Source organism: Colobus angolensis, unplaced genomic scaffold (assembly GCF_000951035.1).
Source record: "Colobus angolensis palliatus isolate OR3802 unplaced genomic scaffold, Cang.pa_1.0 Scaffold23, whole genome shotgun sequence".
Classification (NCBI taxonomy): Eukaryota; Metazoa; Chordata; class Mammalia; order Primates; family Cercopithecidae; genus Colobus; species Colobus angolensis.
The window spans coordinates 2106248-2132828 of NW_012115488.1; the positions used below are offsets into that span (position 1 = coordinate 2106248).

At 37.1% G+C, this 26581-nt stretch overlaps 1 protein-coding gene across 1 annotated transcript in view; it reads right to left on the reverse strand.

The window, feature by feature from the left end:
* The window catches only part of HAPLN1 (hyaluronan and proteoglycan link protein 1), an 82778-nt gene that overhangs the window by 21793 nt on the left and 34404 nt on the right, over nucleotides 1-26581 (reverse strand). Inside the window, exon 2 of the mRNA XM_011944225.1 lies at nucleotides 12790-12915. Within this exon, the coding sequence (XP_011799615.1) occupies nucleotides 12790-12889 (100 nt within the window). The 5' untranslated portion in view covers nucleotides 12890-12915. The remainder of the gene's footprint in view (nucleotides 1-12789; nucleotides 12916-26581) is intronic.

Consider the following 26581-nt stretch of genomic DNA (forward strand, 5'->3'; position numbering starts at 1 on the left):
ACCTTTTCTGTACCCACTGTACAGTCTTCATGCTCTGCTCTTTCCTATCAATCTGCAGCTAAATTGTGTTTTTATAATTTCTCAAACAGCATGTTTTGCCTTCCTGTTGAGATATGCGTTATCACATGTGATATGCTATGAAGCATTCTTGTAGGTATTGACCAAATCCATCATTTTCTCTTTCCTTAGAGCTAAATGGATTATGTGATGAGAAACTGCTCAATAGCAAAGGATATCTAAGACAAACCTTTTCCATGTAATCTTATAAATGTGAGCCTCTCTGCTTGAGATGGGCATCACAAGGCCCCAAGGAGCTCTAGGAGGTCAACTGAACATAGTTTAAAAACCACTGTTCTGAGATGTACACCAGAAACTCTGTTAATATTCTGATAAATATTCTGTTTCCTCTTAATTCTCTTTTCTGAATCTTTTTTTTCTAGCAGGAAGAAGTAAAGTGTGAGGAGGAAGTTTAGCTCTGTTCTGTTGATAAAGTTCTTTGTGGCTTCTGCCTTTCTACATTCATTATTTCATTTCTTTTCTCAGCAGTTATAGAGTATTAGTTAAGCATATGGACTATACCTTACATTGTGTCACTTAACTTTTCTGTACTTCAGTTTCCTCATCAGTAAATGGAAGTAAGTCATCTTCATCCCTGGGCTCTTATGAGGGTTAAAGGAAGTAATTCACATTGAGAACTTAACTTGGTGCCTGGCCTACAGTGAGTGCCCAGCTCAGGTTGACTCTTACTAGCAAACATTTACATGTCCAAAGTGTGCCAGGTGTACAAGACAGCTTCTATCTTCTATACTGTCTTCTTTACTGTGCTCTTCCAGAAGGCAGTTCCTAGAAAGTACTGGTACCTGAAAAGTTCACATCTCATCAACTCTTGAGGATTGCCTAATCTAATGGTTCTTAGCAAGACAGTAGTGCATTTCAGGACTACTATTTTAGAAGCCTTTTTAAACAAACTTATCACTATCTTTCCACCTATGTCCATGTCTTTGTTATCTATATCTATGTCATCTATATCTATACCTGTGCCTGTATCTATCCATCTGTATCTACATTTATATCTACCTATATCAATAGCATTCAATTCCTATCTGCCCCTTCCTCTATTTCCTTGGAAGTTTCAGAGAGTTTGTCTTTGGGGTGGGTGTGGAATGTATGTATTTGCAGCTGCCATCCATTCTTTGCTCCTCTTACCCCTGTTAAGAATTACAATGATGGCCTGTCAGAAAAGTTTCTCTAAAGCCTAAGACCAAACTTTCTTTTTCTTAGTGGTTTTATTTCTTCTGAAACATAGTTATATAAATTGAATGGAATAAAATGGGGACCATTTTTACCTATTGCGTCATGCAAAAGGTGCCATGAAAAGGCTTTGATGTTGCTGTGTGTTCATGTATGGGTTTGGAGCACTGCCTGCATTTAATCTCATCCTCACCACCTAACAACCACGTGACCTGGGACAAGCTATATAACCTCTCTCAGTGTCGGAGTTTAACCATCTTTTTTTTTTTTTTCTTTTTTTTTTCCCGAGACAGAGTTTTGCTGTTGTCGTCTAGGCTGGAGTGCAACGGCATGGTCTCAGCTCACTACAATCTCTATCTCGGCTCACTGCAACCTCTGCCTCCCGGGTTCAAGCAATTCTCCTGCCTCAGCATCCCAAGTAACTGGGATTATAGGCACCCGCCACCATGTCTGGCTCATTTTTGTATTTTTAGTAAAGATGGGGTTTCACCATGTTGGCCAGGCTGGTCTTGAACTCCTGACCTCAGGTGATCTGCCTGCCTTGGCCTCCCAAAGTGCTGGGATTACAGGTGTGAACCACCATGCCCAGCTGGTTAACCATCTTTATACCATCTTGTGGTGAGTACTTAATGAGATGACCCAGGTAATGAACTTTTCATGAGAAATACACACAGTAAGTGATTTTAAATGTTAATATTAATTTATTACTATTGTTATCATTGTTAATTCTGATGGAACTTGTTATAGAAGTAAAAATAATCTTAGTATCTTTGTCAACTTAGAGTTGCCTGCTCTGGTGAATAATTTTCAGAATTTAAATTTATCTGTGTTATCAAAGATTTATGGATAAATAACTAGCATTTAATTTTTATGTTTTAGACCTAGAAAACACAAACCAGGTTATCATAATTATAGAACGATTAAAGAACACAAGAAAATGAAATAAAATTAGAATATTTCACTAATGTGTTGAGTGACATTCTTAATACAAACATACTCTTCAGGATTTTAACTATATTAGAGGTTTGTTTCAAAGGATCTGGAGAAACCAAAACATTAGCATGAGTCATTCTTCTTCATTAGGCTGTAATTATCTACCACTCCTTAATTACTAGAAATGTGCCTTTATGTGGTAAAGGCGTAGAGCTCAACTCTACTTGTCTCCGCTCAGACCACTTCCACTTTGTGGTGAAGTGTAAGGTTAAGTAATTTGTAATTTGTAGAATGACACTGTTGGTTGTATACATTGATAAGGCTAATATCTCCACTTAGTAAAGAAGACATCAAGATAATAACATTACAGGAGTCAATCCTAGAGGCAATAGAGGATAAAAAGGGAACTGTGATTTTTTTTTTAACCTAATAAACATGAATCAGTAGCCTACAGTGGGTCAGGTAATAAGTTCAGTGGGTCAGGTAATAAGTTTAGTGCTGAAACAAAACAAAAGGTAAGTCAAACACAAATGCCCAGGTGGGCAAGGCTGAGGGGAGTGAAGTGAGCACCTGGGCATGATAAGGATGATAAAGAGTGGAAAAGGTTGTACCTATTGTGGCGAGCACAGGCCCTGTTCTAAACAGGCAGCAGATACAGGTTCCCAGTGATGCTGTCCTATGAGGATGAAGGCTGAAAAATAGCAGGCCTTAGGATTTTTCAACAGAGGCTAGAAATGCATCTTTAATAAAAAAAATCTCCTATATCCGAGTGCTTGCAACTAATTTAAATTTTTTAAAAATCGTATGAGAAAAGTAATTCCACACATCAGTGATCAAGGTTCAGACTCTGGGAAGTGAATATGTGACCTCTGCATTTTCCTTTATCCCACCTGTTGGTATTGAGGGTCTTCAAAACTCATACCAGGTCTGTCTCCTTCCCTTTGTCTGCATATCCCCCCTCCCCAGGTGATCTCATCTGGTCCCATAGTTATAAATACCACTTATGTGCTGATGATTCCAAAACATTCTTGCATTATACTTCTTCCTGAGCATGAAACTAGTAAACTCATCTTCTTGTTGGTCCTATATTGAATGACAAAGAACTAACTTGAGTCCCCTGTCCCTTGCCCAAATTTGTTCTCCCAGTCTTTCTCAATTTAGTTTATGCCTCCATCATCCATTCTTTGGTTCATGCCAAACTCTAGCAGCTAAGCTTGATGTGTCTGTTTCCCTTAATTCTTACATCCAATCTATCAGTAATTGCTGCCATTTCTTCCTTCACTTTTTTTTTTTTTTTTCAAATTGGTTCATCTCCATCCTTTTCCACTGCTACCATCCTGGTCCCTGCCACCATGATTTCTCACCTGAACTCTCAAGATCCTCCTAAAAGGTAGCCTAGCCTTTACTCTTGGCGCCCCGTAATCCATTATTCACATGGACTTTTATAAATGTAAATCATGTTATGTCACCCCTTGCTCAAACCTTTTAAACATTTTCAAATGATTTTGGAATAAAGTCTGAACTCTGTACTCTGGACCACTTATAAAGTACTGTGGTCTGCCTCCTGCCTACTCTCTGAAAGCACAACCTCCACTCTGACGGGCTGCAGTCTCTTGGGCTTCTTTCAGTTTGAAAGCCCAAGGCCTGATAGCCTATTCCAATCTCAGAGAATTTGCATTTTCTACTTTTTCTACCTGGAATGCTCTGCCTTTGGTTTTTGATATGACTCTCTCCCACTCATTATTCAGATCTCTGCCTGATGTCCTTGCTTAGAGAGCACCTCTCATACTAGTCCTCAATGGCGAATGAACGCCATTGAGCTCACTGCCCCCTCAGTACTCTTTTACAGTCTTTTTTCCCTTAAAAACACTTTCTTTTTTTTTTTTTTGAGCCCAAGTCTCACTCTATCACCCAGCTGGAGTTCAGTGGCGCAATATTGGCTCACTGCAATCTCTGCCTCCTGGGTTCAAGTGATTATCCTGCCTCAGCCTCCCAAGCAGCTGGGGCTACAGGCGTGAGACACCAGGTCTGGCTAATTTTTGAATTTTTAGTAGAGACGGGGTTTCACCATGTTGGCCAGGCTGGTCTTGAACTCCTGACTCAAGTGATCTGCTATCCTTGGCCTCCCAAAGTGCTGAGATTATAGATGTGAGCCACTGTGCCTTGCCAAAAAGAACTTTTATGTTTATTATTTATATGCACATTTGTTTTCATTTATTTATTCAATTATGTAGGTTAGCCAAATAATGAGTTATAAGAAAAAAGGTCAAAGTTCAAGAAGCTTTAGTTTGGAACACACTTTGATTTTAATATATTGTGGGAAGTCTATAAGATGCTGTCACTATATGCATCTTTTAGAATAAGGTATTCTGTTTATACAGAAACATTTAAATGAAGCATTAACTATCTAATCAGCTTTTCAGTACTTTGATACTTTAAGCTATTAAGACCCTTTGTTATGGACTGTGATAAAAGTCAAAGCAAAATGAGGATATAAAAATAATCATATGCAGATTTTTGCAGATTTAAAGCCTGACAGCATAATTGACAACATTTTTCAAGATAAAATAAGAAGTAATTGTTCATAACCCATATAATACTGGAGAAGAATATTTGAAAATTTAAAACTTTATAATTTACCTCTCTGTGCTGAAGAAACCAAAAAAGAAAAAAAAAAAAAGAGAACAAAAAGCCTTGTATAAAAGTGTTCATTATTTTTTGCTAGCAATATTATTAGTCATAGATAATCATGAAATCATTCTGAACAAATATAGTCATCTACAAAGAAAATATATTTGTGTCATATATCTTGTAATGTGTAAAGGCTACATTACACATATCTTTGACTTACATGTCTTTCCTTTCACCTGTTCTTTCTCTACCCTTCAGTAACTCTGAGCCAAAAAGACAAACGTAATTTCCAATGCTTTCCAGGAACAAGCTAAAGCAGGGAGGGAAGTAACATTTCAAATAGAATCAGCTAGAAGTGGAAATCTCCTCCCTTCAAGGGTATATTTTCAAAGCGTTTTTAATTTGAACTTTCAATCCCTCTTTAGAAACAAGATAGGACTCTTTGTTCCTACTTTTTTTACTGAATCTCCATTCTTGACTGTAGTAAAATGCTTCTTGTTCTAACATACTTCATTCGTTTTATACATGATGGATTATGGCCTTTCTGGGTTTTCCAAATCCAAAATGTCTGTTTTTCTTTCGAGTCGACAGTGTTTGGAAAAGGTAGGCAGAATTCTTATTTATATTTTGTTCAATACACTCCACAGCACAATCCCCAAGCATGTAAAAAATTACTCCACCCACCTTAGATGTGGTGACTAGTCACTGACTGTGAAGTCAAGTAACCAACATGTTGAATTAAACCAAGATTAAAATGGTACCATTTGTACCGACTACTTGATAATCATTCTTGAAGGCAGACAAGTCTAGGGCTAGTGTACTGTGACAACACAAAATACACAAAATATTTTTGAAGTAATTTAATTTTGAATAATTTCCTATGTTTTTAATGTTTTCATTGGAAATAAGAATATTTCTTTTAAAAAGATTTCATTTCTCCCCTAGATACTATTAGTGTGATAACCTCTTGATTGAATATTTTAAATTGTTAGCATTTTGGTGTTTGTATTCAAAAAGACTCTTCTAAGATGGTAATTTTCCACTTTTCACTTAAAATAAAGAACATAATCAACAAAGAATCTAAAGCTATTATTTATTGATATTTGGTAAAATCAGAGCATCATCATGTTGAAATCACTGTAACACTAAGCCATTAAGCTATAGTTAGTCCTTTAGCTGAGTCAAGGTTCTTGCAGAGCTGCAACCAAAGAGAAAGGCTTCACTATTTAATGGGGTTTTCTTGGTATTTGGGAGAGTTTCCAAATAATCATTGGCTTCACACATACTATGCTGATTACAGCACAAAGGATGACACAGGGAAAGCAATGACTGTTTAGTATGAATTTGTTGCTACCTGCAAAGATTATTCAATATAAGCTTTTATACCTGGAAATATTATAGAACTATATTGCTTTAATAGTTCACAGAATAACATAGAATTCAGCATTCTAGATTTTTCAATATCAAGTTTAGAAATATTCTTAAGATGTATTTTATGAGTTCAGCTCTATTAAGTGATTAAACATTTAATGGATATGGTTCAAAGTTCTAAATAGTAAGCTCTTTTAGTTTGGTAACTAATTACTCTTTTCTCTACATTTGCACCTTCATTTGACACTTATTTTATTTTTTCTTGCTTGCTTGTTGCCTTGATAATATTGTCAGTAAGCACACTGAAGAGATGGTTTATATTTCCACGGAGAATAACCCAGTGTTTTGCATGGAGATGGCCAATGTTCAGCAAATGGCTGAATTCTGTTTTCTCAAAAGGACACACAAATGCAAAGAAGACTAGGACATGGGCTAGCAATTATGCATACTGACAGAAGCAAAGTTGGTAAGAAAATATATATTTCTGTTACCATGATTAATAGCTCTTTATTCTTAGTAATGACTGTCTCTTTCACTAGACTATAAGCTGTTGAAGGCAGACACTGTATGTTTTGTCGTCATATTCCTAATGCTTCCACAGAAGTGTCTAACACATTTGTTGAATAAATAAGTTGTCTATGAGTGTATATGCATGGATGCAATATATGAGTATTTTTACATATGTATGTATATTCCTACATATATACTTTTGCTCTTTACTTTTAAGCTTATTTATTATATTAATATGGTGATATTCTAAGTTTGATCAAATGGCAAGCCTATGTTTAATGCAGTAGGTTCTTATTATCATTTTTGGTTTCATGCCCTCTGGTAAATTGGTAAGAAATTTTAGATTTAGTTATCTAATATGGAAGGTGTGCTAATTTTTATAATTCCATGATGGAATTCTCTGATGTTTTATAGCTATTAGTTTTTAGACAGAATTATTAACTCTCTCTCTCTCTCTATATATATATATATATATTTTCACATATTTCCCCCTGTGATTTATAAAATATTTGTAGATATTTTTCCTGGTATTTGTAGATTTTGCATTGGTGACTGCAAATAAGATATTCTGCCTCAAAAAGACAAAAATAAATTGAATTAACTTTTCCAAACAGACTCAGAGAGTTCAAACAAGTTTTAGGTGGGAGAGAGAAAATTAAGACTAACTAACACATATCCAGTTCTTCCATTAAACTTTGGCTCTGCAGATGGTTTGTGATCATACATTATTAAATTCACCTCCTCCTTGTGATACATTCTGTACCACCAAATCCCAACTCTGCAGTTATTACATAAGGAACAGGATAGCACACACCAGTGACCAAATGTAAATCCAATGCTCTTCAAAGCTGCAGACATGCATGAGGAAGATTGCTGCAACCTGTCTTTGGTGGACTCTCATGGAGTATCAGATGCTGCATGTTATGTGGGAGCCACGCACAAGACCAAACAAAATTTGCTACCCAAATTCATAATTCTCTTGTTCATCTGCTGCTTCTCATTCCATGAATTGAAAATATTTCCCTGGGATTTGGAAAGGCTGAACCAAAACTTGATTAGAAAAAATAACTGGATGGATTTTGGTCCTGGATTTATTTAGCAAACATGTATTGATCACCTACTATGTGCCAGTTATTGGGTTTATGTGACTGGGATACATCAGACAAAGATTCCTGCCTTTGCGAAGCTGTTCAATATTCTTGTGGTAGAGACAGATGACAAACAATTACATAAAAATAAGTAGAGTATACAGCCATTGCTACAGAGAGAAAGAAAAGAAGGGTGAGAGAGATTAGGATACCAGCGGGGGACAAATTGCAGTAGTCAGGATGACTTCATTAAAAAGGTGAGAAATGAGCCCAGATTTGACGAAAAGGAAGGGGTTAGCCAGATAAATGGACTTTTATCAGCCAGGTAGCCTGGGACAAGCAATGCAAAGCTCTGAGTCTTGATTTCTTCATTCGTGAATTGGAAGATTGGTCTAGACCATCTCTACCAAAGTCCTTTTAAGTTCTTAAACTGTGTGAACTATGATTTAGCTGATGCCAACATTACGGAGTGAAAGTAATCATCTAGCTAATGTTCATTAAGTGCACACAATGTGTCACGTGCTGCTAAATGCCAGCGATGTCACAGCATTCAACAAATGCTCATTATTGTAGTGACAATTTAGAAGTATCCCATTACATTCGTCATTCATTTGCTCACTCACTTAATCAACAAACATATATTAAGCACCCACTATGTGCCTGGCACTGCTCTATAGTTGGAGTTAGTTACAAAGCTGAGAGACAATCTAATGAGGGAGGGAGGCATGTTAGCAGGAAGTCCATGTGAGTACTGAGCCAGATTTGAAGAAGGAGAGGCGGGTTCAAGACACACAGCAGGAGGAGGAACAGTGAAGCTGACAGAGGAGTGTGCACTTCTGCCAGAGGTTCTGGATAGACATTGTTTTTTTTTACTTACAGACACAAACTTGTGGCAATTTCTTCTTTAAGCAAATCTACTTGTTTTATTTGTTGACAAAAGTGACCATTACTTTTGCTTATTAAATAGAAGGACACGGTTTTCATTTTTGGGATTTCCTCTTGTTCTTCCTTACAAAAATTTAAAGTAGTGGATCTGTGCTCACATAGTAAGTACATTAAGGGAAAACATTATTTATGTTTGGAAAGCTTTAGTTTCTACCAGGAAAGTAAAAATGGTCAGATAATGTTTAATGTGACTGGAGAGCCTAGGCGCGGTGGCTCACGCCTATAATTCTAACACTTTGAGAGGCTGAAGTGGGCTGATCACCTGAGGTCAGGAGTTACCAGCCTGGTCAACATTGCAAAACCCCGTCACTACTGAAAATACAAAACTTAGCAGAGCTTGGTGGCAGGCAATTGTAATCCCAGCTACTTAGGAGGCTGAGGTATCAGAGTCGCTTGAACCTGGGAGGCAGAGGTTGCAGTGAGCCCAGATTGAGCCATTGTACTCCAGCCTGGGTGAGAGAGCAAGACTCCATCTCAAAAAATTAAAATTAAAATAGAAATAATATGAATGGGGAAATTTTAAATTGTGAAATTAAAGAAGGCAAAGAAAAGAACTTATAAAATGTTTACTTTATTACAACTAAGGTGATGATATGGTTCTGTTAACAAATGTACTTCAAAAAGCATGAATTTTTTTTGACCAGTATTTGTAGTCTGTTTTCTATTTAAAAATCAACTTTCCATAACAGGGAGGAAGAAATAAACGTAATGATAACAACCACCTGGATAAGTATTGGCTCTTGGGAACCAGGCACTGTACTAAACACTTTCCACATATTTTCTCATTTAATTCTCACAAAGCTCTACGGAATAAGCAGGCATTAGGCCCAATTTTACAGATGGGGTAACTGGGAATTGGAGAGATTAAGTAAATCTTCCAAGGTCTAAGCTAGCTAGTGGCATTACAGGAAAGACTCAAACTTGTCATCAGAAGACATCTGCTTGAACACCAGATGCAGGAAGCACTGACTCTGACCTTGATGAAGTCAAGCAGTTACGTGTTCATCTATTTTGCTTTGTATATTGGTTAATGGGCAAATGGTCATAACATTTCTCTGTTATCTGTGAATGTCTTCTAAAAAGTTGTGTTTTAAAGAGTGTATTCTTCATCTCTGAAATTTTACTGGTAGTTGAAAGACTACACAAAGTTTTTGGACCTGATACAAATATTATAAATATTATTCTTTCTGTGTGATTTGATACTCCATATAAAACTCTTCCTAATGGTCTCAAGTTTCAAAGGATTTAAAAGTAAAGTAGCCACATTGTGACATGAGGAACAAAATCCATTAGTTTAGAGTATAGAGAGGGTATTAACAGTGGCCCCTCTTCCTGTAGAAGTATTTGAGAAGATAACAATTGCCTACATTGAGGACAGTAGGTTGTATACAAGCTAATATCTTGATTGCATATTTTTAGTAGACTTTGTGGACAAATGAAGTTTGCTTTCCTGTATGACCAAATCATTTCAATGAAAAATGAAAGGAAATGGATTAGTGCATGTGAACTTTTTATCTAAAGCTAAGTCTTTTTCCATGGGAAGCTGGGAGAGATTTCTTTTTCATTACCAGAGAAATGTTTTTCACTAGAAACACTTTGCATAGGGATCTACACTTGCTATTTTCTTTCCTGGTCATCTGCCTTTTTTCCCTTCTCTCTCTCGCTCTCTCTTTATAATATCCAGATTAAACTTTTTTTGTGTGTCTATATCTCTATAAAACCTCTCCCAACAAAATTATGAGGAGGCCTTCAGAAAAATAATTAACTAACTCATACACATGGAACTCAAAAATGTATCATTAAAATGTTGAGCATCTGTATCAAGGCAGCCAAGAAGAATTTGAGGATGATTTGCACTATTTTCCCAATATTGTTCAGACCTTGGGAATTTGGTATCTATAAAATAGAAATTTAATCAAAAATGGGAGAGAGTAAAGATGTTTTTACACTAACGTGAATTTTCAACTATTTTCTGTCACTAACAGAAGCTCATACTGCTTATCAGTACCATTCAAGAATCTGAGATTGAGATAGCTAATTTAGTCATCTGACTAAATTTTTCAAAAAATTTGTGAGGATTTCAGCTCCCTAAAATTCCTTCTGGGCTATGTTTGATAAATAAAAGTTTTAAATGTAAGAAAATATGCAGTATTTCAAGTAAGCAACGAAGCAAGTAAGTAATCTGCTTTGTTGATTCTTGTGCTATCTGATTTATTTTTGCATTGTAAAAGACAACTGGAATTACGGAAGGTCACTTGGAAGCAGTTTCTCTGAAGAACTATGGGATTTGAAAATTCAATCTGAATGCTATCACAAAAAATTGTTGGGAAAAAAGTAATGAGAGCAGGTATATGGTTTATGGGCATAATATCATAATCCTATGACTCAAGTCACATTTCAGCATTAAATTTCCACAAGCCAAATAGAGTTCTATTACTTGAAAGCTCTTTAGCAACTCTTCGAGGCAAGCCTGCACTTTCTAAGAATATGAATTTACAATTAAAATGAAGTGGACTATCAAGCCTAAAATGTGGACAGTGTATGCAAATAATCTGGATGATCCTGATATTCTGAGTTAGAAATCCCTTTTGCACTAAATTTCAACAGAGGAGATGGGAATGGAAAGGCTGGAGTAATGGAAGTTTTCCTGCCTGAGATAACTTGAGTGTGACTTATAGGAGTAATTTTTCAAATGTTAGTACATTTTAAAAATACTGGTCTCATACTCTGAGTGCAATTTTGATTAAATGGTTTGTACACAGTTTATAATACACCCTTGGTATCTGTCATGTGATAACTTGAAACCACGGCTTAAGTTTCTATTGCATTGGATATAAAACTGGTATTATTAATAATGACTAAGTATTATATTTTGGCTGAATTGAATTCTGTCAGTAGAAGGTAAAAGGGTATTAGTCCTTATTAGAAATTTATACGTGTAAATATCATATGGTCTTTGGGAAACAGCTCTGATTCTACAATGTATCAAGAAACAGCTGAGTCAGCAGCTTGCAGAGTAAAATTTATGATTACAATTTCTTTTCTCAGTTCAACAGAGAGAAAAATAAAGCTGTTGGAAGCAAACACAACTAAAAGAGATGTGTCTAAAATAGCTGGACATAGACAAATTCAGAATTCTATTTTGGTAGTCATAATACGTACAGGAAAATACTTCTAGACAGATTTACACTATTATTTGACCTTCACAAGTGATACTTTTCACAGTGAATGCAGTTTACTGAGGCTACGCTTTTGACCTTGAAGATATAACGTAGAGTTTTATGTCTTTTGGCAAACTTATCATGCCTCTGGTACCCCAATTGAGTTTATCTAAAATTGTCATCATCTGCTTAAACTGTTAAGTTGTATAATTCCTTTTTTAATTATTCAGCATCCAAGGGCAAGGAGAGAACTGTTCCTCTTATTGCATAAGTCTCAGCTTTTTTAATGCAGGATGTCCCTCATCTGAAGCTGGGACCGAGGAAATAGCTGCATTGTACTGCAGCCTCAAATCTTGCTACAGCTCTCAGGCTTAGGATTCAGCTGAGCTGAACAGAAATGTGGAGGGGCAATGTATTGGTCTATAGGAGCTAAAGCTTTACTGAAGCAGATTATAAGAGGGTAAAGTACTTTTTCCTGGACAATAGCTTGTCTAATTTTCATTTTATTTATACTGTTTCTCTTAATGATTAAACAGTTGCTGTAACAGAATGACCTTATATCTTTTTACTTCCTATTTTCTCTCTCTGACTTGCATTTAAATGAACTTTATGCCCTCCATTTTACTTGAAGGTAGCAACTGCACATGACAGCCTTGAACGATTACACCAACTCACTGCAGCTGGACATTCTTAAGCTACTCAACTTTAATTGTCCCCAATTCTTAACTCTACTGTAATGCAATAGTGCTCAAAAGCCAGGGAACACGTTTGCCAATTGGCAGAAAGGGAAAGAAAAAGCCAATGCAGCAGAACTAAAATTAAGAAACACTAGCCAGCATCTCAACTCTAAGTAACTTGAAATTAATTAGGCTTTGATAAGAGAAGCTGTGTTTCCTTACCTTGGATGTGAATAACTCTGTCATGATCCAGAGTGTAGTTGTCTGAAAGATGATCAGCCCAGCAGATTGAAATCAGCACCAGAAGAAGTAGACTCTTCATCTTTATAGCCCAAAGAATCTTCTTCACTGCGAGAGCATCACATATAAAGAGGCTTGTGAGATTTGGAGCCCTTTGGAGTGTTGCACTGCACAACTTATTACCGCCTTATCATCATAGAAATGGTCTGTAAAAATATTTAACCCAATCTGTTCAGAAAGTTACTGTAGCTGCCTTTGAGAGCTGAAGACGGCAGCTTTGAACAGTTCCAGCTACCATCATGCAGCCAGAGTCCAAATAGTGTTTAACTCTATCTTTGCAGAACTGTAAATCTAGAAATTTAAAACACTGTAGTTTTGATACAGAGAATTACAGCAAGTAACAAAGAGATGTGGCAAAAACATAAACAGACCCTTAAAAAATTTAAGCCTCTGAATTTGCAACACAAGTTAATAAAACAGCAATGTGTTATGTCTCTATATGAGTATTTATCACTTGGTCTAATTAGAAATTGAATCTGAAGCCAGGGCAGATAATATTTGCATGAAACTTGACATCATCATTCATTTTACATGTGGCTTCCTAAGCAGGTTAGACTTGCCTGTTCCAAATAGAAAAGAGGACAAAAAAAAAAGTGCCCGATTAAGCAGAAGCAGCACATTTGTTACAGATTCACTTACCATCTTAAATACTGCTTGGGTCTACGGTGAATAGTTGACAATTATGAACCAACTAGGTTAGAGTTGTGCACGCTACCACTGCAGTCATCCTGATTGATTTTTCATTCATTTCAACCTAAAATGCTGACGCACCAACTTAGAGTGCCAGGTAGGGTCTCTGCAGTCAGCAGAGCCACAGTTGCAGGGAATGTCCCTGCCAGCCTCCCAGGGCAATTAGGCAAATGAAAAGCTGAAACAGACAGGGAGGCACAGCTCTGGTCCTAAGTGAAAGAGGCAGAGCCATCACTCGCCTGTCCTTTATTGAAAGACTGATGTCTTAAAAGGGGACATAACCTCTTCCCTCCCAAAAGTTTGTCATTGGAAGGACCAAAAGTGATTCTAATTGATACGAACCTTATAACCTTTGCAGTATTTGGCCAGGCAAGAATTTCAGTGGAGCTTCTCTGTTTTAATGTGGAAGCCGACACGAAAATTAACAAAGACTTTCTTTTTCTCTCGTGCACACAGCAGCCTTAACAATACTGGCTATTTTTAAAACTGAAATTGCACAGTACTGGCTTCTCACAGTAATTTGTTTTTTCTAAGAAAGCCTGACTCCCTGGAATACTTATTAAAGAGCTCTGAGTCTGTTCCTGGAGGTCCTTGTAGGAGAGCCTCTACTCCAGAACCTAGTTCACTTATTCACAGAAGTTCCCCAAGTCTCTTCTGAGACTGAAACACATCTCTGCATTTTCCCCTGTGAAGCTTTGCACTACTGTGAAGCTGATGGCTTTAGTCTTTCATGCTTGCTTTAAATCCTTTCTTTTTCTTCATTATATCACAGAAAGAAGATGGTAGATAAGCAAACAAATTGTGAAATTTTTTTGTCCAGGAAACCAAGAATGTTACCTTCAAAATTCTACCTGATTTACTCATCTTATTTCCAGAAGTTCACTTTCTTTTTCCTCTAAGAACTTTTTTGAAATGCTTATTTTTTTTGTTGTTGGTGGTGGTTTGTCGTCACTAACTTTTGTCCAAAAAATTACAGTTTAAAATATTACCTATTTTCAGCCCAGGATTGTGCTTCGGGTGAACAAATATAAAGGTGGCCTTTTGGAATTTGGAATATAATTGAGATAAGTGTAAACACAAATATGAAACACTAGACAAACAGTGCTAGAGATGTGATGTGCTGTCTACTTGTTTATAGGAATCAGAGAAGGGGGCGCTGTGGAGGAGAGGGTATAAAGAAGGTGTATAATTTAACAATCAAACACAGGAGACATTCTAGATGAAGAGTCAAAATGAGCAAAAGGGGAGAGCTTGCTAAATTAATGTTCACATTAGTGTGGTCACGTACAGTGTAATTTATAGGAAGGTGCATATAATACACTAGGTTAGACTTGGGCATCCTACCCCTGCAGCCACCCTGAATTTCATTCATTTAAAAAAAATCACACATCTGTCTATAGATCTCCTTTAATTTCATACCATAGTATTTAAAATTATACTACTAAGGGTTCATTCCAGTGTATTAAAGTACTGACTATCCAACAACCTAATTTAAAATTACAAACATCTTGAGTGCTTGTGAGGGAGTACGGGGAATAAACAATGATCAAAACACTTTTCATGGAATGTCTACTGCTCGCCAGCACTATGGGCAGCATTTTGTCTGCAATGGCTCATGGATTGCTTAAAACAATAATGTGAGACAAATATTTCCATTTCTTGGGATACAAGCAGTAATCTTGCTGGAAGGTACACATCTAGTAAGTGGCAAAGTCTGTATTTGCCTTCAAGCAAATTTAATTTATTATTTCTTTTGTTGCCTTTTTAAATTCAAGCTTTTAAACTTACAACTACTATGATCTTAAAACTCTGACTTGTGCTATGTATGAACATAAACATTTTTCCCAAGGCTTACATATTGAGAAGGCAATCAGGTGGTATTTTTCTTAACATGATTTGCCCTGCCTCATTAATTATAACACTCTGGTACCGTGAACAAAGTCTTGGTGGTTCACATGTGTGCACGCATACACAGAGATACACAGAAAGATAGATACATACCATCTTTGAAAAATTCAAGTACATTGGACATGTACAGTAATTTGTGATTAGAGGCCTCTATCAGTGAACACTTTGGAGTACCCTGTGCTGGCATCAATGCAATCCAGGGAGGTGAGAATGGAAATTATCTTTGCTACCCTGGCAAGCACAACAACCATTCTCATTAGTAGACAGGAAACTAGAAAAGTATACTTCAGGGTCACAGTCTTCAGGTGTCTGAGCCATCAGATATACAAAACAAGGTGCTGCACACCAGACTGAGGTCATTGAGGTCAAGGGCTGTGCCAGGGGTCTGTGTGCTGGTCCCAGTAGAAAAGGACAGCTCAGGCATAGTAGGTGGTCATGTGAGTGAATAAATCCGAGTCCTACCTATTTGTATTTTTTTTTTTTTTTGAGACGGAGTCTCGCTCTGTCACCCAGGCTGGAGTGCAGTGGCCGGATCTCGGCTCACTGCAAGCTCCGCCTCCCGGGTTCACGCCATTCTCCTGCCTCAGCCTCCCCAGTGGCTGGGACTACAGGCGGCCACCACCTCGCCCGGCTAGTTTTTTGTATTTTTTAGTAGAGACGGGGTTTCACCGTGTTCGCCAGGATGGTCTCGATCTCCTGACCTCGTGATCTGCCCGTCTCGGCCTCCCAAAGTGCTGGGATTACAGGCTTGAGGCACCGTGCCCGGCCCCTATTTGCATTTTGTAATCATGCCTCCTCTCAATGTGTAGGTATGTTAGGTAAAAATTTGCATGTTTTGATATGAGCTAAAATTTAGACAATCTGGGAGACTTTTACACAACCAGCTATTATCAACTCCTGAATGAGTGCTCTCAGTTCACCTGCAATCCACATATTGAAGGTCTCCTTTCACAGCCTTACAAACCTTGATGCTCAAGCAGCCAGCTTCAAGATGAATCCAAACTGAAATGTCTATGTTCATAGTCAAAGACAGATGATAGGAATGTAATTTTACAGTCCTGCTTTCTTGATAATCGAACCACAATTTGGAAGCAATATACCTTATCCAACGTGAAAGAGTAATAGTTTGATAGAAATGCAGACATACTAATATCAACAGTCTAATACCAAGATGGTCAACTGCTATTTCTTAAGTGTCTACTAAATTATCATTATCATGATCATATTAGTTAATGTGGAGATAAAACCAAATGAAAGGCATGTGTGCTACTTCATGTGCCTTGAGAGCTAACACTACATATTTCCTGAACTGTTATTTCTCAGAAAAACTCAATTGAGGTAAGTATGTTGTTAGACACATTTTGCAGTTCTAGAAGTGGAGTCTTAGGGTGGTGAGGTACACAGCATGTACAGCAAGGAGCTGGTAATCTGTGACCCCAGAGACACATTCCCAACTACCATTATCATTGTCCTGGGTCCCCTGATGAGTGCTGTCGGCTCTCTCCTAGCCAGTCTTGCAACCCCTTTAATGCTTCTTGCAAGCTTGAATTTTCCTTGTCATATTGCATAGTTCTGTGAAAGTTCAAGCCACCAAGTCAGCTTAAAAACTTTTCTGATGCCGTGGACTGGATGTCCAGCCAAGACCTTTTCATTGTGGTGAGCTTTCAGTCTGGACATGGGCAGCCTGTTGTTCCCTTACCCTGGGCATGATCCTTTGACAACCTGACAAGCTGGGAAAAATCATAGACCAGAAGGAAGAAAAGTGAGCTCTATTCCAGTCTCACAACCAGTACATCAGGTCTCAATTTCTTCACCTACAAAATAGAAATAATGACAACATCTCTCTGGTTTAAAAGTATTCTTTAACAAGTATACAAATCACAAATACTAAGGTATTGTTATTAAATTGGTAAGGACTGCCTCAAACTTGATTGATTGTTATGGATAAATGTAAGAAAAATAGCAAATCAAGGACATCTCCATCTCAGAGTCAGATGAAATCCTCCTATAAATCTGCTATTTGGAATGAGTTCAGGAGTCACTTCCCAGCAGCAGCAGCAGCACTTGGAAACTGCTAGAGAATGGAAATTCTTGGGCCCCTGATACACTCAATCAGAAACTCTGGGGGATGGTGCCCAGCCATCAGTATTTAGCAGTCTCCTTCCCCCTCAGTGATCCTGATGCATGTTCAAATTTGAGACCCACTGGTCTAAGTTTTTAAGATTACTGGGCGTTCTTCCTCTGGGTGTGGGTTTGAGCTTCTGAGACTTCCCAATTCTTGGAAATAACGCCATGCTTATGTTCATTTTTCCTCTCTCTACTTTTCCTCATTTTTCTTTTTATCTACAGTGTGTGTGTGTGTGTGTGTGTGTGTGTGTTTTGTAATTAAAAATGTTACTTTAAAACACTAGAAAAGAATGCATATAACATATTAGTCATTTTCTAAAAATAATAGGCAGGTGGCTGAGTGTTTTCCTTTTATTTTACAAACTCTTTATATTGTTGCTACATTTATAAGAATTAAGGTGAAAAATGTATAATCAGAATGATTCTCATCCACAAATGGTTAACAATTTAAACAATACATTTGTCATTATAAAATATTATTTGCCATGGTTTATTTCCTGTAAGGTTAGGATAATTGTCATTTTACTGATGGTCTCAGAAATATCTAACACTGGCTGTGGACTATGGATGATTTCAGCAGGACTGGCAGTGCAGGTCCCTCAAAGCATCACTCTGGGCCCACTGCTCTTCTCTGAAGCCAATACATTGCCCTTATGGGCTCAATTATCAAAGGGTGGAAAGTGGGTAGAAATGGAATAGGAAAGCGGAAGAAGATAAAGGAGATTTTAAGAGAGGAGAATTAAGAGGAAGAAAAAGTCACTCAAAAATAAAAGGAAGGGCAATAAAAAAGTAGCAAATGAATAATAAATGGTGAATATTTGGCACACTGCCTCTAAGTTTGAAGAAATGAAATGTCACAACCAAATGAATACTGAACTACAATTCGCAGATCCAAGAACTTCTATGAACAATATTTGTTATGGCGTTTAATGTCAAGTTTTTCTTGCAAAGATTTGGCAGGGTATGGAGAAAAAGATTCAGTGGCAGAAACAGAAATGAGCAAGTCAACCATAGACTTCCCAGCTTTTTGTGGGAGCAATATATACCACCATATTTGAGTGATATAAGGACATATATTTCAGTTTAATATTTATTAGGCTTGCCAATGCCTGCAGTTACTGCTAAAGGAATCTCCAAGTATACCTTAGCCACTTGCATAGAAACTGCTTAGATTTAGAGCAAATCATTTAAAATGACTGCTTTTTTGGAGTATCACTTAGCTGTGGATGTTTCCACAATTTACTTGTGGTTTCTTTTCTAATTAAAGATCTCAGAAATCTCACTTAATCATGAATTTGTAGCATGCGTATAAAACATGGGAGGCTGAACCTAGGATCCTTATGACTCAGAAACCTGCATTCTTAAATTTACAAATAATTTATATTCCTTTTCCTCCTCCATGTTTTGAAATCAACCTATTTCTATCCTGTTTTTCCCCCAAATTTTCTATTCTCTTTCTAAGCTTTTTCTGTTTTACTTTCTTGCTTTTATTTATCCATTCATCACCTCCGAATCTTTCTCACCCACTCTTACATAATTTATTCTTTTCTCTTTTCCCTATATTTCATTATTTGATATTTGATGTGGTCATAGGATTATTTATCATCGAACCAGGCACAGAGTAAGTAGGATAACTACTTACAACTATACTAGGAAAACAGTAACACGTAAATTGGAGCTATCCTGGGGAGTTGGGGAAATACGGCAATGGGTACAATGGAGGAAAGGTAAAATTTAGTTTCATTTATTCATCTACCCCTTTTTAGCTGTGTGATCCTTGAATAAGTGATGAAACTGCTTTAGGGTCAAGTATTTTTTATCTGTCAATTAAAAGAGTTGACGCCAAATGTTCAAGCTCCATGTTAGTTGTTATGATTATGATTTAATTTTTTCTTACTGGAGATATCAGATTGTATATTCTACTTATGTTGCATTTTAGGACTGTCCTCATCAGCAAATAAATTCATGGATTTTTAAAGGGATAATATCAATAATGCTTGTTTAAGTGGCAATTCAATTTACTTCCTGTTTTTGGCTGTTGCTCTTTGCTAGCTCTCTCTCAGAGAATATTGACAGAGTTTGAGATAAACTCAGCACCCTTTCACCTAATTGAAGTGCATTTGCTCAGGCTGCTCACTGGCTCCTTAGAACCTGCTTTAGATAATCCTTGAGATGGAGTTAGACTTCTCCAAAACCAGCTTTTTAAGTGGATTCTGCAGTTGTTTTATTTATTGATTGATTTTCTAAAACAAATATAAAAGTCCTATCTGAGCAAAAGCACATGTAGTATTTTGTGTTTATAATGTTCATGCCCACAGCCTTTAATCAAATATTTAGGATATATGGGGAAACTAGTACACATACATATTAATAAATGTAGGGACCACATATTTCTTGCCTCTGAGTAACTAAAAGTCTGGAAAACCTATAGATAGTATTTAGCATGTTTCTGTAGGTATTCTCACTATCTACTAAAAAATTTTTCAGTTACGTGAGATTTCATATAGGTTTTTATGGGCATGTGTTCCATAATTAATAGCCTGTTTCTGGACCAGATAGTAGAGGAAGCCAATAAATAAATATTAAGCAATACATTTTGATGATGATGGTAACATTAAAAGGAAATAAACCTCTTATCTTCCCCTGTCTTTATCTCTGGAAAAGTGATCCTATTTTTTATGCCCTAAAATCATAATTTTGCCAAAGAACGCTAAAAACTAGACAACCAATATGAATATTACGTTGTGAGGCTATTAAAAATGCATCCTTCTTAGGCTGCAGAAGAAAACATCTATGTTCTATCATTATACATAAAGATCATCAAAAATAAAATTACCTCATGAACAATTCTTAAAAAACAATTAAATCTGTCAGAATATAAATAAGCAATGTTGCCACTTCTCATGCTAACTCATAATTTCTTTGTGGTTTAATATGCTAAATGCTACCATGGTATATTTGCTTTATAATAAATACCCTTTAATGGATATGCTTGTTAGACATACTCATATAGGAAAGATATCATTGTATAGATTCATTCATTCTCTGTTCTGTGATCAAAAATCTGATCAATAACAAAGCATTGTATTAAATAATATAAAGTTTGACCTTGAAAATATTTTTCTTAATGTGTAAAATCGAATGACTCATTACTATGATCAGTAATAGTAAATTAATTTTGAACATTGACAAGGAATTGGGCACTAAATTAAGAACTTTATAAAGGTATACATGACTTATTCCCTAGTGAATTTGAATTTAAATAGAATGAACCTAAACAGAGGCATTTTAAATTGATCAGAAGGCCCCTTGTAACCAATTGTGTATAATTTTGTCTAGAGCACTCTAAAGGAATGTTCTGGGAATTATCAACAGCTTAGATTGCTATCTCATTGTTTCTTATCAAGCACAAATAAAAAATGGACAAAAACAAAGCAACTCTCATTTAAAATTATTCTTTTACATCATTTTATTTTAATTAATTAATTAATTATTTGAGACAAGGTCTGTCTCTGTCACCAAGGCTGGAGTGCAATGGTGTGATCACAGCTCACTGCAACCTCGAACTCCTGGGCTCAAGTGATTCTTCCACCTCAGCTCTCCAAATAGCTGGGACCACAGTCACGTGCCACCACACCAGGATAATTTTTTGACTTTTTGTAGAGAGGAGGTCTCGTTATTTGCCCACACTATGCATCATTTGAAATATATAGAATAACTCGCCGGGCACGGTGGCTCAAGCCTGTAATCCCAGCACTTTGGGAGGCCGAGACGGGCGGATCACGAGGTCAGGAGATCGAGATCATCCTGGCTAACACAGTGAAACCCCGTCTCTACTAAAAAATACAAAAAACGAGCCGGGCGAGGTGGCGGGCGCCTGTAGTCCCAGCTACTTGGGAGGCTGAGGCGGGAGAATGGCGTAAACCCAGGAGACGGAGCTTGCAGTGAGCTGAGATCCGGCCATTGCACTCCAGCCTGGGCGACAGAGCGAGATTCCCGTCTCAAGAAAAAAAAAAAAGAATAACTCTCCTCTTCATATTATAATGTACAAATAAAATTGAGAATTTTTAGGAAATTTAGAATTGACCAGGCACAGTGGAGGAAATTTAGAATTTAGAATTTTTAGGACTGCTTTTAAATGTAGGTTATATAAAAATGAGTTTAGACAAGTACACATACTTGTACTCATATGCACACAACTAAATGAATACAAACCTCCTAGTTACAGGTTTTATAATTTGAAACAAGAGTTTTTAAAATAAGATTTCTAGCACTAGGGTTTATACAGGTAGGAAATTCATCATTACATCAGTTTCAACTAAATGCATTTGAAAGTGTTTCTAGTTGAGCCAACAAAACAATATTTTAAGACTCAATTTCATTACAATTTTTAATCTCTTTAAAAGTTCAAAATTTCAACAGCTGTCAGTTAAACATTACATTAACATTGGATCTAAAAATACAACTGCAACACATCTACATGACAGCTTTGGTGCCATCACAAATGTGGCAGTAACAAGTTCTCTACATATTGCAAAAACACTAAGCTTACCACTGCATCCCATGTGTCATTCTAAAGTAGTTAATGAACAACAAGAATCAGGCAACTCACAGATATTTTAAATGATGACCAGACTCTGAGAAGGCATAGAAAGATTTTAAAATATGGCTCAATTCTGATTTTTGACTGCATGCAATGAAAAGTTTTATCATCATTGATTTACTGTGGTACCTAGTTATACTAATTCATAATAAAAATAATATATTAATAGTTTTTAGCAGCAGAAACGTCTATTCTCTCCAATGTACTTCATGCAGTCAGTCCTCATCTCTGTTGGCTGCCTCTTTTCATGTATCTTCCAAAATCCTTAAGGAAGTTTACTATTTGTCCTCATCCTACGTCAAAACATGACCTCATCAGAATTCAGTTCATTGGTTTATAAGTAACAAAGTGTGTTCCAGCCAAAAGGGCTGTGTCTACACAGCTCAAGAAAGGGAAAATACAGTATCTTCCAATTAATTTAGCAAACATTGACAGCTAAGCTCATTAAATTGAGTTTCCAAATTGGTTTTGTGATGTAGGATATAGCTCAATAATTCATCCTAATAGGTTTTTAAATTATAGTGATCTTTGAAGGTGTTTTTTAAGCTTTTAAAACTAAATAATTCTCATTTACAGCTTCTTTGGCTGAGGATTTTGTTCATGCTGAAAACACATGAAATCATTTAACCAACTTTCTTCATAGGCATGGAATCTTAGCTAGAAACTACTACTCAAGACTTCAGAAATATCTACATAATTTGTAGCTTTCTTTTACGAAGAACAATGGCATTTAAAACTTTCATGTAAGTGTAAAAGCTTGCCATTGACTCTGAGCTAAATAATCATAGATGAGCAAAATACGTAAGAATATGGGCACTATTGTCCTAAGAATGAGGGAAGCTGGGTATAAAAAGTCTCAGGTTTTACATTGTTCTAAATATTACAAAATTATCAGCTCCACACCTTTCTCACAGATCCTCCCTTCCAACCTGGGCTCCAAATTCCCATCATTACTGTTACCAATACAAAGTTCCCCAAGGTTGTTTCCATTTCAAACGTGATCATGGTTTTGTGAAGTATTATAGCAGTGCGAGCAGTGTAGAGGTGGCAGGGTTCCTGGGTGAGTACTAACAAAGTTAAGAGGAAATGAGCAGCTACAAAGAACTAAGCTTCTCTCTTCCATAATTTTCATAGAAAGCAATGGTAGTGCCATGAGCAATTACATAAAAGACTCAGATTCTCATCAGTGTTGGACAAATGACAGTTGAGGATAATGTGCCTGCAGTTGAGGATAATGTGACCTTTGAATAATCTCTTATACCTCATTAACTTTAGCAGATACACAGATACATTTAGATCTGGATGATGAAGTGTAATCCTAAAAATACAGAACCTGGAAAGCAAGGGAAGTGGTGACATTACGTGCTTCAGAAAGGAACTGCTATTTAAAAATTGTAGATAAACCTCACATACACAGCTGCCAGTCATCACCCTCAGAGGTTAGTAATAACTGCACACCTCAAAATAAGTCTTAGTGAGCACAGTACTGCAAATACTGAGAGAATACTGACCATATAAATGTCATGGGAAATATAACGTAGATCTGAGATGGGCTTCTAAAACTATGCATTCTCAGCAGGCAATTGTTTAAAAAACAGGCCCCCTACTGCCGAGAAGCAAACAGAAAAGAACAGGAACAAAACGAAGAGGGAGAAGCAGACTGTGGGGAAGAGGGGGGGCAGAAGGAGGAGGAAAATAGCAACTGAAAAGAGGCGAAGGAGTAGTGTTCTTTAGTGGTAATGAACATCTGCGAAGAGACCAGCAGCATGGCCCCTGAGAATGGGAGCAATGACTTGAAGGATAGGCATTACAATAGGGAAAAAAAACCCACCAGACATGCAAGTAAACAATCTGAGCATGTCCAAAGAGAGAAATTCCAGCCTTATATATCTTGGGGGTGCCTAAATTATGTGCTGTGCCATATGAAGCTGTCATTCAAACAATTATCCATTGAGAATCCACCTCATACCTGGCAAGTAGAAATAAGGCTTAGCTTCAGATCCCAAAGCAGTTACCCTCAAGAGAGGCTGGGAAGCAATATAAAAGAACAGGGTGGCAAGTACATAGAGGCATAGTCAGGATACTATTGGAAAAAGAGGAGGGGCTCTCCAGCATGCAGTTGGAATGGTGTCCACTAAAACTGTGCAGAGTGGCAGACTCAGCAGGCACCTAACCCAGCCTGGCTGGCAGGGTGTATAAACTGTTTCAGAAAGGTGATCGTTCAACTGTACTGAAAGACAAAGAGGAGATAGAGAAGAGGGGAAGGGATATTGCTGCTTAATCAAATGAACTGTGAGGGAGCTTGGCCTGCTTGTGTGACTGCACGGAGCTCATGTAATTGGAGAGTGGGGTGATCACAGTAGAGTGGCTGGAGGTGAGATTGGACAAGGAGTCAGGGGCAAGACAAAAAAACCTTGAACATAAAATTAATGAGAACCTTCCCTAGTGCAATCAGGCCTTCTAACCAGTGTGACACCACTGCAGGTTACTTACCTTACCTTTACATACCTCATAAGAAGATATAACTGTGTACAAAGTACACAGTACAAAGAGGGATCTTCTCAATCTGCCATGCATACTCTGTTTACTAGGGAAGATGCATGTGGAATACACTTTTAAAAGACTTCCCATTTTTTATAGAAAGAAAACATAAAGATTTCAAAATACAATGGGTTAGCCTTTAGCTACTAGATTCTCACTTATTCTTTAGTACGGGCATACTAACATAGCTATTGTTATAAATTCAATGATCAGTGTAATCATTTATACATCTAATACCCATTTTCATAATGGGTTATACCAAAAGATTGTCAAGCCACATACTTTAAAATGGTACTGGAAAAATGGTATGGGATTTGATAGCAGAAGCCAGCTCATTGTCTGCATGTATAACTACTAGAATGCAAGCTCCAAGAAGGTAGAAACTCTGTTTAGCGCTATGTCCTCTGACATACAGTAGAAGCTCAGGGATGCTATATATGCATCTGTGGCTTTGCACTGCACACTGCAGGATAGATGGAAGCCCCCAGAACTATACAGTATACAACCTGCACAACCATATGCTGCAGACTTCTAGATACTGTTCAGTATACAACCTGTACAACCATATGCTGAAGACTTCTAGATATTAGACATCACACACACACACACACACACACAACTTATTGACTAAATCATCACATTTCATACAAATGTAAAAAACTCATTTGATTCTCAAACTATTAATGAGGCATCTAAAACAGTTTGACCCCATGCTAATGTTACAAAAGTGCAAACTTCCTGAGGACAAGGACCACATTTTATTAGTCTTTGTACTCCCGGATTTATTAGTCCTAATCTTGAGTTTTCAGTGAGTGTTCAATGAATGAATAAGGAGACTAGCATTTCTGTAGTTCTAAACATAGCTGTATATGAGCGTGAACTAGAGGTAACTGGAGTCATCTGAAGCATTTACTAAGGGAATTCAGTTACTCCATTATTGGAGTTGATTGGTGTGACCTTTTCTCTCTTGTCAGTGCCTCAATCTGAACTTGTCAAGGGCAAATCTTCCAAATATGTGCTGCTTATTTGAAGAGAATAATGTACTCTGATAGAAAAGGACGATTTTTGGCCAAGAGCATATGACTATCTATACTTTCTTGCAATTATTTCCACACAAGTTCTTGAAGTCTATTTGTAGGAGAACATAAAGCATATGGGCTTTTGATATTCACCATCATTTCCTACTCCATTTCTCTACCCTGGCACACTGGAGATTATTTGAAATTGTATTATCACCAATGACAGAGCCAAAACAACAATTAGAGATATGAACTGTAGCAAAAAGAAAAAAAAAAAAAAAAGGAAAGGTCAAGACTTGAGGCCAAATTACCAATCTCATTTCCTCCTATGTGCTAATTTAAAATTTGCTTAAGGATTGTCCCCTTTGATCCACTCCTGGCATAATTAGCCTACTTGTCTTAAAAAGAGAAAATTATGACAGGTAAAACAACGAACAGCTGTTGCTAGAGGTGAAAAGGTAGAAGAGGGAACAAGACCAGCCTGTCAAATAGAATCAGTTCTAGTGAGGCTTTCTGAATTCTGCTTGTCCTTTCTTGCCAGGCTTATGGAAACTTCCTTTGTCTTGGCTGAGAGACAAAAATAGTGAAATCCACATATGTTCATTCTTATCTTAGTTGGCAATAGAAATAGCAACAATAAAGTAAGAAGGATCAATGTTGCTAGTTTTCAGATAGTACGTTCTAGTGATGAACTAATTCAGAGACAACCATGCCACCTCTTCATTCTGCTAATGCTGACTAAAAATGTTATACGTCGGCCGGGCGCGGTGGCTCAAGCCTGTAATCCCAGCACTTTGGGAGGCCGAGACGGGCGGATCACGAGGTC